We start from the raw sequence: 12,734 nt of genomic DNA, 5'->3' as shown, positions 1-12,734 counted from the left end.
ACAGACATTTGATAGACACAGATTAAATAACACAGCATCCATTTTGTATTTGGTGTTTATCCTCTTTGGTGGTTCATGCCCTTTTTTTCTTCTTTTGTAGATGATGACCATATCACCATCTTTGACAGCTCTGATCTGTCCTTCGCCATCCAGTGCAGCAGAATATTAAAGCTCACTCTGTTCGGTGAGTTATTGAGCTTTGGTTAACCTGAGAGCTTTGGTTTTGTGTCGGATGACCGCAAACCTGTGTGGTGACCTTTCCCAGACTGCTCACATTTCCAAAACGTCACAGTTTTATGCTTTTATTTTGTGCTGGTAGTCTAACAGCACAGAATCAAAGTTATTAAAACTAGAGACAACCGTGCTGAATACAACTGATCCGTCATCAGATTTCTGATCCTGACTTTCTCTGTACAGGCCACACCACCACAGGTTGTATTGAGCTTTAAGGGCTCGAACACGGCAGTGTTGTATAAGCAGATAAACCCTCTCCAGCTGTCATGAATAAATGAAATGACCCTGCAGTAATCCCTTCTAGAAAGCTCTAGCTTTGTATTGTTTTTTAAGGAAAAACCATTAGAGTCACGTACATGAATGAATAGGGCAGGAAACTCACGAATATTTAATTATGTAAAAGTCTGTTTGGATTTTTGTGTGTTTTATCAGCAGACCTGCTCCATTGTGCTGTTCACACATGGGGAATATTCATGAAACACTCGTTTCACTCGTTGTTTTAGATATTTACTATTTTCATGTAAGCACTTAAGTATGACACTCTCCTGCTTTTATAGAAATAAACATGACGGTAGGATCAGGCTCACAGTCAGCTTCAGAATTATTGGCACCCTTTGTATATATGGGTGAAAGCATTATGATATTTTTGTTGTGTGTTGTTTTTTTTTAATCAATTTATTCACACTGAAAACATGAGGGAATTAGCAATAGTTTTAATAGTGTCACAATTATTGGCACACTGCATTTAGTATTTTGTGCAACCTCCTTTTGCCATAATAACCGAGTCTTCTCCTATAATGCTTTATGAGTTTGGCCTGTCCATAGTCCTCAGTACATAGTGCTCATATATACTTGGTCTGCTCTTGTGGACTCCGCTGCGGTTCATCCCGCTGTTTTTCAGTGTCTTTGATGGTCATGTCAAAAACATGCTTCTGTGGTCATTGAACTATGTTTATGTGGATATCCAGCCTTGACCCAGTATTTCTGAATCTCCTGCTTTTTCATGGCAACCACAATGAACCTTACAATGAACCTTACATTGTTTGATGGACACAGATCCTCCCCTATACTTTTCTTTGTAACTATTTTTACAATGCAAGACCTACCTTCACTGTTTGTTCCCAATAAGCGTGTGATCTGACCACAGAACCAGTTCCAGTCAATGTTCTAGAAGCCAAACCCAGACACTTGCTTTTGGGGCCAGATAGAAAAAAAGAAGTAAAAAAAAAACCCTGTTTAATTATAGATTTGGAGACTTGGTGACCTCAAAACTCTCATCTTCTCTAATTCTCTGTGCCAAACCTCCAACTTTATTTTCCTCCAACCATAAAAACTTGCACTTTATGAGGAACACTGCACTAATACTGGGTAAAGCCCCACTTTTGCTCTGTAAACAGCCGCAATTCTTTTTCAATTCAATTTATTTGTATAGCGCTTTTAACAATTCCTATTGTCACAAAGCAGCTTTACAGAAGTATGGAAACAAAAGAGAGAGAAAAAGAGAAATAAATATATAATAATAATTAAGAAAAAATATGGATAAAAATAAATGAATATATACAATTAAAGTTTAAAATTAATTTAAAAATCCCTATCCCCTAATTGAGCAAGCCGGAGGTGACGGCAGCAAGGAAAGACTCCCTGAGATGATATGAGGAAGAAACCTTGAGAGGAACCAGACTCAGAAGGGAACCCATCCTCATTTGGGTGACATTCTACAGTAAATAGTGTAAATGTAAATAATGTCCTTTCTACAACAGTTTATAATAGTGCAGCCGAGAGATCCTGAGGAACTAATTGGTCATCGTAAACTCTGAGTTCAGCACAGACCTGATTGCTGATAAAGAACAGACCATACAGATGACTGACACAACAATGTTCCAAAGAAAGCATGACAGTCTCCGTGCGGCTCCATCCACAACAATCCCATGAGACACTGGCTGACCATGCAGATCAATCCCTGGCAGGGTGACCGCCAGGCAACGAGACTCCAACCACGTGAAGAACATCAGGAATGGCGAAGTAGCTCCATAAGAAGAGACAAACAGGCTAGGAACTCGGAACACCGAGCTTGGGAGTGGCATATATAGCTCGACAGAGAGTGAAAAAAAATTGTTCGATATGATTGTAATCAGGTGATATCAAGTAATTCTTCATGGCCTGGTTTCCACAAGATTCTGGAAGCATTTCTTTTAGATTTGGTCCATGTTGAGATGATTGCATCGCACAAATCCTGCAGTTTTTTTAGTCGCACTTTCATGCTGTGAATCTCCTGTTCTACCACATCGCAAAGGGGATCTACTGGATTCAGAGAAGAACACTGAACTCATTGTCATGTTCATGAGACCAGTTTAAGATGACGTTTGCTTCGTGACCTGGTGCATCATCATGCTGGAAGCAGCCATTAGACGATAGTAAATTGTGGCCATGAAAGGATGCATATGTTCAGTAACAATTCTCAAATAGTCTGTAGAATTCAGACCATGATTGATTTGTCCCACACCATTACATCACCTCCATCAGCCTGGATTGTGGATACAAGGCAGGTTGGATCCATTTATTCATGCAAATTTCTGACCCTACCATCTCTGAGCCAAGATTTATCAGACCAGTCTAGCTTTTTCCAGTCCTCTACTATTTAGGTTGTGAGTCAGTGTCTACTGCAGCTTTAGCTTTCTGTTCTTGGCTGATGGAAGTGGAACCAGACATGGTCTTTCACTACTTCTACTGTAGCTCATCCATCTTGAACCATTCTCCACTGATCGCTATCATCAACAAATGATTTGCAGAATTGCTGCTCACTGTATGTTTATTCATTTTTGCACCAATCTGAGTTAACTCTAGAGACTGTTGGATATGAAATTCACAGGAGATCTGAAGTTTCTAAAATGCGTAAAAAAGCCTGTCGGGCACCAACAATCAAACCATGAAAAAAACCATTGAGATCACGTTTTTCCCCTATTCTGATGGCTGATGTGAACCACCTGAAGCTGCTGGCCGTATCTGAATGATTTTATGCATTTTATCATGGCCATCTTGAAGTTGGAAAAAATCTTGGTCATGGTCATCTTGAGAAAAAAATAGCAACATTGCATTAGCAGTTAGTTCACTTGATAATGAATAGTGATGATAATTAATATTTATCAGAAATACATATTTCGTATTGCAAGGCTTTATACGTGATTTAATGTGTTAGTGAATCCTAACTTAAATTATATTCGTATCAGGTGTTTTGATATGTCACACGTAAATGTTGTGCTAATTTTTGATTTTCACGTGACATCAAGTGATGTCACGTGATGTCATCAGAATACCCGCGAGGCAGTTCCCCTCATTATGCTGAGTGTCTTGATATATCACATGCCCATGTTGTGCACATTTTTATTTTCACGTGACGTCATGTGACGTCATTAGAATACACGTGAGGAAGTTCCCCTCATTGTTTTGAGTGTTTTGATATGTCACATGTCCATGTTGTAAAAAGTTTTTTGATTTTGCATATTTTGGGGGCGGGGCTGCAGGACAACCGGAAGGCCAGTCGGTACACCAAGTTTGTTCAGAGTATCACCCTAAAGGAGCTGGCCGAGTTTGGTGTAGATAGTTCGAAAGTTTGCCGAGTTATAAACCTCCAAAATTTATAATGGGAGTCTATGGGGGAAAAAAGGCCATTTTGAGACACGGTACTGGAAGTACCGGTACTCGGACCGCTTAGAAAAGTAATAGCAGCAATCTTCAGACCAGGGTCTACAACATATCCGAATTTGGTTCATGTGGCTTGAAAGCCCTAGGAGGAGTTACTCTTGATAAATTTTTGTCTAAGCTTAAATAGGAAAACAGAATGTTGGCTTCAACCAAACCAACATGTACCCCTTTTCCACCAAAAGAACCGGGTGCTGGTTCAAAGTTGGTTCCACTGGCGAACCTTCTAAGAACCGGTTTGCCTTTCCACCGGTTAGAGAGCCGTCACAGAGCCGAGTCTGACGTCACTGTATACATGTAACGTTTCCCAGAAACTTTAGCGCAGCATCGGCAAACACAACAACAATGGCGGATGTTGCTTTACTGTTTAATGCTCATGGCTTTGTGAACCTACATTGGCATCGGCGAATCCAACGTGTATGTGCAGCTCCATGTAATTTGTATAAACAGAGGTTATAATCGAGAAAGTACATAACATTGTTTTATCATTAATATAGAAAAATGTTAGCCTTAGTATGTAGCTCCCTACTATCATGTCTGCTGATAATTGATCATATTGCAGTAAAGTAAAAGTGTATTAAACATTGGTATATTATCAAATGCGCTAACAGTAGCTCCGCCCACAGCCTCTGACACAAGCGGTTCTTAAGTGTAGACCAGCAACATTTTGGTGCTACTTAAGGACCACTTTTCCTGGTTCAGACTTGGTGCTTTGGCTGTCGAAAAAGAAAGAACTGGTTCTAAATTAGGCTCCGAACCAGCACTCAAACTGCCTCGGTGGAAAAGGGGCAATAATGAGCTGCTGCTACAGAAAGGACTGAACTACTGTGCTTAATTTGAACATAAAAGTCCACCAGGGGGAGACATAGCACACATTTTACAGAGCTACACATTAGGAATTGATTGTTGATGCTTCATTAGTGCGGTAAGAATGAATTCTTGGCTGGAATAAAGTAGGCGTTATAAAATCTTTCAGCATATAAATATGAAATTGTGCATTTGTCAGTTAGTTGCATAACAGTGACTTGGCTTCACTCGTCTATGAGGTGTGTGTCTGAGGGCATACAGTACCTTGTAGCCATTATCTGAAGAATTTTTTTTCCAGCCAGATGATGTGATTTCCTGTCCAATGAATTTGGTTGGAGCCCTGCCTCTTTCTGCCAAAAGGGTCATAAAGTGAGGCGAGGGAGAACATTAGGAGGGAAGGGAAGCTGTGGAGAGAAGTGTGTGTTGTTTTTTCCTTCTACTTTTTCTCAGGCCAAGCTTGTAGAGGTCAACCTCAACCTCACGTGCATGTGTGTGTCCCAAACGTGTGGCTTGAGTAAAAGTCCTGGGGCTGATACTGCAGAGGGTGTGTCATGGAGCCTGAAACAATTCACACAGCCAGCCTTGTTGCAAATTGTGCTAACAGGGTAGTCTGGACTTTGCATTGTGCTCCACATATTTGCACCTCTCCCACCGAGAGAAATGATTGACTGTGTTTCCACAGTGAACGGGCAGCCGCGGCCACTGGAGTCATCTCAGGTTAAACACCTGCGAAAGGAGCTGATCCAGCTGAGGAACAGAATCAACAGCCTGCTGGACAGCCTGGAGCCGCCCTCAGAGCCTGCACTGGAGCACAACAACCCCGAGACGGGTAAAACCAGTCTTCCACATGTGCCCATGTCAGAAACAATATCACACACAAGGCAGGAATTAGTGTGTCTAAGTACACTGAGAGAATGAAATCATCTTCATATTTCAGAGCAAGCTAGAATCCTGAATCTCTCATGGAAATGGAAAGTCCATTACAGCAAAAAGATTGCGCATGTTCACGTGTGTGGTTTTTCCTTATCCTAGCTAATGATTTGAAATTTAAACTGGTTGATACTTGTTTAGCTTCCCAGGTCATTATAGTATAACGCTATAGACACTGAATAGCAACAAACTCACACAGTGAAGCTAACCAGACCTCTTACAAGAAGCTGAAGTAGTGAGAGCTTTTGGCTTTGGGTATACTATGTAATCTAATGCTTAGTGTATAAAGCATTGTATGCCAAGTAAAATATGCTGTGTGTGTGGCACTTTGTAGTTTTATTATATGCATACTTTCTCTTATTTTGGCTGACCTTCATCAAATGCTAATCATAAGCCGTTACCATAATAATTCAAACTAAAGTGTTTTGTCTTACAGAATGTGTGGAAGCTGTAGACACAGCAGTGAAGCAGGCTCCTCCGGTCAGCGCTGCTAGCATGTCTGCCTTCGACCCCCTGAAGAACCAAGAAGAGGTCAGCAAGAACGTCATCTCGGCGTTCGGCCTGTCCGAAGAGCCTGCTCCAGGTACGCGCGCACTCGGGAGTTTACTGGAGCAGTGCGGGTCAGAGCAGATATTAAAGATTTAGCATCTAAGTAAAAGTGGCTTGGGATGCATGGAGGCACTATTAACATTATTTTTTTGTTTGACATTTTCTTATCAAAATGTTACCTTTCCCATGATCCATGTAAAATCTTTCAGTGACTCGGGTTTAATATAATGGGTTGAAGATGCCACGTGAGAATCAGCTGCAGAAAGTACATAGGTGCAGAAAATCAACTAACCTGACTGCACCAACAGTTATTTTATTGAGTGATCATTAACGACCAGTTAACGGCTATAAACAAGGCGATTGAAAGTAATCGTTTTCTTCCTAGGGGTGCTTCATGTTACCACTTTTTGACTCGACACTTTTATATCTGATGCAGGGAGACCATGAGCATACATCTCTGCCTTTGTGCTGACTTGTTTTTTTACAAGCAATATTACGAGCTATTCATCAAAGAGAGGGAAGAATGAAACACGTCTGAGGACTGAGTTAATGTGTCTTGCATTGTAGCTAGTGTCTCTGGTCCTGTGAGCCGACATGAGCTAAATAAATTACACAAACTATTGGATATGAACAGCCAGGTTCATTTATTGTGTAAACTGTAATGTTTATAAAAGTGCTAGGAGATGCCTAACAATTGGACCGACCCCCCCCCCCCATCTCTGTCTCTCTCGCTCCTCTCTATCTCTCTGTCTCTATCTCTCTCTCTCGCTCCTCTCTCTCTCGCTCTCTCTCTCTCTCTCTCTCTCTCTCTCTCTCTCGTTCCTCGCTGTCTCTCTCGCTGTCTCTTTCTCTCGCTATCTCTCTCTCTCTTGCTCCTCTCTCTCTCTCTCTCTGTCTCTGTCTCTCTCTCTCTCTCCTTCCTTCAGCCCCAGCTGTAGCTGCAGTGGACGAACGGTCTGGTACTCCTGACAGTATTAACTCCTCCTCCTCTGCAGCTCATCCTCCTGCTGGGGCAGCTCAGGGTGCCCCACCTTACTCGGGGGTACAACAATCTTCTGCCACCACAATGGATGGTAAACACACACACACACACACACACACACACACACACACAGGTATAGGTGAGCAGCTTCAGCTGAAAGGCTTAATTTGAACTACTGATCAGCAGCAAGGAAAAATAGACAAACAATAAAAGCATTTAAAGAAACATTAATGTGGAAATAAGCACTGATCCTTGTTTCCACAATAGTACAAATCGTTCCACTAAGGCTTCACACAAACAATTCATGTATAAATTTACCAAATTCATCCATGGTTTGGAAGGAATGCGTCTGTTTAGATACAAACCTGCGACAGTTAAGTGTTTGGTATGAACTCGAGCGTTCAGAAGTGTGGAAAAGGTTATTCAAAGAATCTGAGGCAAAGGCCAGAGAGAAGACGTCTGGGAAGACTTGCTGGTTTAATACGACTAAGAACTCTGTATATTTTAGTTAGTGATATCCTGATGTTTGGCAGCATAATGCACCCAGAAGCACATCTGTGTCTACTGTTCAGAACAAAAAAAAAATGAAAGAAACTCAGGTTAGAAACCCTGCAGAAGTGCTTTAGGAAATCCCTGGTGTATATACAATCAGACTGTACCTCACATTCTTTTATAGTTACTTAATTTCTCAAGAAAAAGAGGTCACAGGCATCCAGTTAGGGGGGAAAAAAACAGGTCAACTGAGTAAGAGCTGTTGAGGAGCCTCATGTTTTCCTCTGTCACCTTGGATTTGGATCTGCTTCGTTTCCACAGAGCTCCCATGTCCACTTAGTCCAAGTGAAGGAACGGTTGTGTGACTCATAGCTTCATAAAGTCATAACTCTTGGACCTTTGATGCTTTTCTCTATTTTATTAATATCTATTCAGTAATCTGTAGTATTTTGAAACACATGCACATGGCTTATGTTACTTAGTGCTGTGCACACAAACACAGCATGAACCCTCTATGACTTGTCTATAATTGGTCAATACCATATGGTCAGTTTCTCTTGTGTGGGTGGATTTGTGTGGATGGGGGACAGTGTTTTCCCTCCTGTGTGTTGAGCATCTGGTAAAATGCAACAGGGAACACACTCACTGATACTCCTGTATTTGTGTGATTTCTTTTTGTGCTCGAGTCTATCTTGAGCCTTGAATCTTTTGATGCTTCATGAAAGCTCATATCGTCAGTTTGAGACTCATTGGTCTGTATGTTTTTCAGGTCAGTTGTATCAGCAGTATCAAGCTCCAGGTGGATATCCTCCTCAGCAGCCGGCCGCTCCTCAGCAGCAATACGGCATGCAGTACCCTGGTACAGATCCTCACCTTTATACCGACACAGTACAATTCACTGTATAGAAATTGTAGACTAGGAGCCTGATCATTTTCAACTATTTGAGTTTTGTGATTTGGGACCTCAGAGTGACTCTTTGAATACCTTATCGGTAATAACATATTAAGGGGTCGACATCTGGGTTAGTGTTATTTATTCATTTTGTTTGAGGATAAAACACAGCAGAAATAAATGGCATTTAACTAGAGTGTAAGATATTAGCTTCATGTCTGTTTTTATATTTCTCATCTTCAGCAGGTTATACTACTCAGCCTGGTGGTCCTCAAGTCCCCCAACCTCAGCAACAGTTCCAGAATTACCCCACCCCTACATCTCAGGCTGCTGCTCCTGGCTCCGCCCCTGGATTTAGTGCCCAGTCACAGGCTCCACCTGCTCCCCAGCCCCAGGGTGCAGGCCAGTACGCACCACCTCAGTTTCCTTCTCAGAACTACACTTCCCAGGCCTCCCAGCAGCCGGCCAACTACAGCCTGCCTCCCACCTCCCAGCCGGCCCCAGGGTATCAGCCTCGTCCTGGATACACCCCGCCCCCTGGTGTGACCCCGCCCCCTGGGGGCTCTAATCCCTATGCACGCAACCGCCCCCCTTATGGCCAGGGCTATGCCCAGCCCGGCCCTGGCTACCGGTAAAAATCGGCTGTAGCAGTAGAGTACAAGATGAAACCCCAACGCCCTGAGTTTGATGTGGTGTGAGTGTGAAAATGTGAGTGAACGAGAGAAATAGAATGTGAGAGGTTGCACAGATCAGAACAAACGGTGTAGGAGTTGAGAGGTGTGTGTGTGTGTGTGTGAGTGGTGGGGGTGAGGTGGCTCATTGGCGTGAGAACATCCTGTGCATGATTGTTTTGGTGTGTTTTGGCGTGAGTATGAGTTTCATTTTAACACTTTGTCTACTTGTTGGTGTTATCGTGTGTTAAATCATGTGTCAGCTTTCTGTTGAAACACTAGTTATAATCGCAGCTGAAGGAAATTTAAATTGTTTAATTCTCTTTTTTCCCCCTCATTTTCTCCTTTTCATCATTCCCCCTCTCCTAGTTTTTACTAATACCTGACTGGCCCTGCTCAGTGGCCCAAGTCATTCTGTATAAACTGTAACATTTGTTTTCTGGAGGTGAATAAAGACTTTAAAACTAAAGATCAAACGTTTTGATTTTGTGTGGTGATTCTGTATGCTTAAAAGGTGATACTATAAAATTAAAAAGATATCTGACATGGTATATTGTGTAATTAGTGCAACTGGTGTTGAGATCCAGAGGAAAATGTTTATTTCATTTTGCACCTTCTAATAAAAACCACAAAGAATTCTGCAATGAAAGTAATACATTTTGTAGCATTCACAAAAAAAAAAAAAACATTTTGTCAAAAACACCTTTTTAAATAGTGTTAACATTGCAATAGATTCGTGATGTTAAATGGTCGGCAACTGATCAAATAAATCAACATTCATTTTGTGTAACTAATAGCAAAAGCTACAAAACCAAATGAGGGTTTAATTTACAGATGTCACATATAACCATATACACCGATCAGCCATGAGATTAAAACCACCTGCTTAATACTGTGTAGTTCCTTCTTGTACCTCAAAACAGCTCTGGCCCATTGAGGCATGGACTCCACAAGACCTCTGAAGGTGTGCAGTGGTTTCTGGCACCAACACATTAGGAGCAAATCCTTTAACCTGTGAGTTGTGAGGTGTAGCTTACATGAATCGGATATGTTCATCCAGCACGTCCCACAGATGATCGATCGGTCTGAGATCTGGGAGGCCAAATCAATACCATGAACTCTTTGACCTGTTCCGGAATGGTTTGAGGAACAGGTCAAAGTAACATCTACATGAATGCCAGGACGTAAGATTTCCCAGTAGAACAGTACCCTGAGCATCTACACACAGCACCTGCAAGCTTGCCATTTTCCCATAGTGCATCCTGGTGCTACGCAGCCCCAAACACAGCAATCTGTGATGCTCGATGTGTTCTGGTGCCTTTTGAATTATAGCCAGCATTAACCTTTTCTGCAGTTTGTTTACAGTGGGATCTTCCGTTGTTTCGGAAGGCTAGCGTTCACTCTCCAAGTGCATGAACAAGACTTGGGTGCTTATGACTCTATCACCTGTTCACTGGTGGTTGTTCTTCCTTAGGGAACGCTGGTTTGGAGATGCTCTGACCCAGTTGTCTAGCCATCACTGTTTGGTCCTAGTAAGCTTGCCCATTTTACCTTCTTCCAACACATTAACTTCAGGAACTGACTGTTCACTTGCTGCCTAATTTATCAACATTATATAATAATAATCAACGTTACTCACTTTACCTCTGGCTAGTTTTAATGATACGGCTGATCGAATGATTTACATCTATTTTGTGTAAAACTTGCACAAAAACGTCTTGAAACTAATTTTTAATATATTAAATTCCATTTCAGATGTTTGCATTTTAGTGTGTGTATTACCAGTTGCACAATATGACCAAATTCCACTTGTTTAATGCCCTAATTTTTGCCAATTGCCAGGAAATTGCTATATATACGTTACCCCCAGCCTCTTGATAAATAATACACACGTTTTAAACATTCAGGGAGCCTGCTACCCCTTTCATAAACTCTGCTATTTCTCTAAATGTCTAGATAAATTTGTTCCGCATATAAATAGCATGAAGCATTATATGTGCCATTAGATACTGCAGATAACACAAACTCAATAGAACCTTTTTTTCTTATTATTTTTTTCCCTTTCTGTACATCTTTATACATTGTCAGCTTTGTCATCTCTCGCACAATACATTCTAATCGGATACATCCTCAGACAGCTTCAGGGGTCCTACCATGATCCAGGAATGGGGACTCCACACTCATACCAGGCTACATAGTTGATCTGAGTGCTACCACCAATCTTTCCAAACTTTACAGGCTCCTGGCGCATGGCCCGGAAATAACCTGAAAAAGATAGCATTTGTGCACTGTTAAAAAAAATACAAGTGCAGCCAATTGTAACAGAAATTACCCTCATTACTAACTAGCACTGTAAAACTAATGGTTGCCAGATGGGCCTGGTTCAAGTGTGTTAGAGAATGGTTGCAAAGAATGCTGCACCTTGTTTGAGTGGTAAGTGGTGCTGTGGCAGCAGGCCTCCAGTTCGTCCATCCAGGAATGAATCAACAAACTGGCAATGATCCTCTCCATATCCAGTCTCATCCCCAATGTTATAAAACTTTCCTACAGGTAACAGATACCCATATTAACTTTTACTCCTGTACAAACATTCACAAATTTCTCTCACTTAGTAGTGGAAGTCATATACGGTGAGCCTAGACTTTATCCTACTCAACATAATTTAGTTCCTCCTGAAGGAGCCCCAGATTCTCCTAAACAAACTAGGCTTAGGGTTAGGGTTGTAAGACTGTGATGACAAGACACTGAACATGCACCTGGTTTGCCAGAAATGACTGGATCTATATATACCTTATGCCTAATATGTCACATTCATATATATATATATATAATTTTTTTATTATTATTATTTAGTGGACTTGTGTATACAGCTTGCACATTTTTTAAAGCCATAACCTTAATACCTTCTACTTGTACTTTTCAACAATGTCCACACACTGCTATAGCCTTTATATTTATTCACTGTACATATGTACCAATATATATTACATGCTGTACATATGTTTAAATCTCTCTCTCTCTCTCTCTCTCTCTCTCTCTCTCTATATATATATATATATATATATATATCTATATATATATATATATATATATATATATATATATTACATGCTGTACATATGCTACATATTTATCTGCACTTGTTTATTTGCACAATTGCTACTATTTGCACTTCTGGTAGATGCCAAACTGCATTTTGTTGCTGTGTACCTGTACTATGCAATGACTGACTATCTACCTCCCTCCCTCCATCTCTCCCTCCCTGATAGTGTAAAGGAGAAAGCCATGTGAAATAGTCAGGTACAGTAGGTATGGGGTGAGAACTATAGTTCATTACACTTAAAGTTGGTTTTACTTGAAGTGCAGAAAGTGACAGAAAAGATCTTAAAGATCTCTAGGTTTAGTGAAGAAGAAAGACAGCATCAGAGCAATGTTTTTTTCATGGCTGGACAAAATTCTGACCTAATTCCCAGGAACA

The 12,734-nt window shown here is 41.1% G+C and overlaps 2 protein-coding genes across 7 annotated transcripts in view; one reads left to right on the top strand and one right to left on the bottom strand.

Annotated features, from left to right (window-relative positions):
* Positions 1 to 9,732, top strand: part of tfg (trafficking from ER to golgi regulator) — a 12,405-nt gene extending 2,673 nt beyond the window's left edge. For 3 of the 4 annotated variants that reach the window (XM_060876003.1, XM_060876004.1, XM_060876005.1), the window contains exons 3-8: positions 101 to 184; positions 5,423 to 5,569; positions 6,107 to 6,253; positions 7,146 to 7,292; positions 8,463 to 8,552; positions 8,829 to 9,732. In XM_060876003.1, coding sequence (XP_060731986.1) covers positions 101 to 184; positions 5,423 to 5,569; positions 6,107 to 6,253; positions 7,146 to 7,292; positions 8,463 to 8,552; positions 8,829 to 9,220 — 1,007 coding nt within the window. In that variant the 3' untranslated portion in view covers positions 9,221 to 9,732. The remainder of the gene's footprint in view (positions 1 to 100; positions 185 to 5,422; positions 5,570 to 6,106; positions 6,254 to 7,145; positions 7,293 to 8,462; positions 8,553 to 8,828) is intronic. The other variant, XM_060876006.1, reaches the window with a different exon arrangement.
* A 106-nt stretch (positions 9,733 to 9,838) lies between these two features.
* The window catches only part of LOC132849961 (target of Nesh-SH3), a 37,607-nt gene continuing 34,711 nt past the window's right edge, over positions 9,839 to 12,734 (bottom strand). For all 3 annotated transcript variants that reach the window (XM_060875996.1, XM_060875997.1, XM_060875998.1), the window contains 2 exons: positions 11,678 to 11,800; positions 9,839 to 11,521 (listed from right to left, as the gene is read on the bottom strand). In XM_060875996.1, the coding sequence (XP_060731979.1) occupies positions 11,406 to 11,521; positions 11,678 to 11,800 (239 nt within the window). In that variant the 3' untranslated portion in view covers positions 9,839 to 11,405. The remainder of the gene's footprint in view (positions 11,522 to 11,677; positions 11,801 to 12,734) is intronic.

The sequence above is a fragment of the Tachysurus vachellii genome, chromosome 8 (assembly GCF_030014155.1).
Source record: "Tachysurus vachellii isolate PV-2020 chromosome 8, HZAU_Pvac_v1, whole genome shotgun sequence".
NCBI classification, from domain to species: domain Eukaryota; kingdom Metazoa; phylum Chordata; class Actinopteri; order Siluriformes; family Bagridae; genus Tachysurus; species Tachysurus vachellii.
This window is presented reverse-complemented; position numbering and strand designations above follow the sequence as displayed.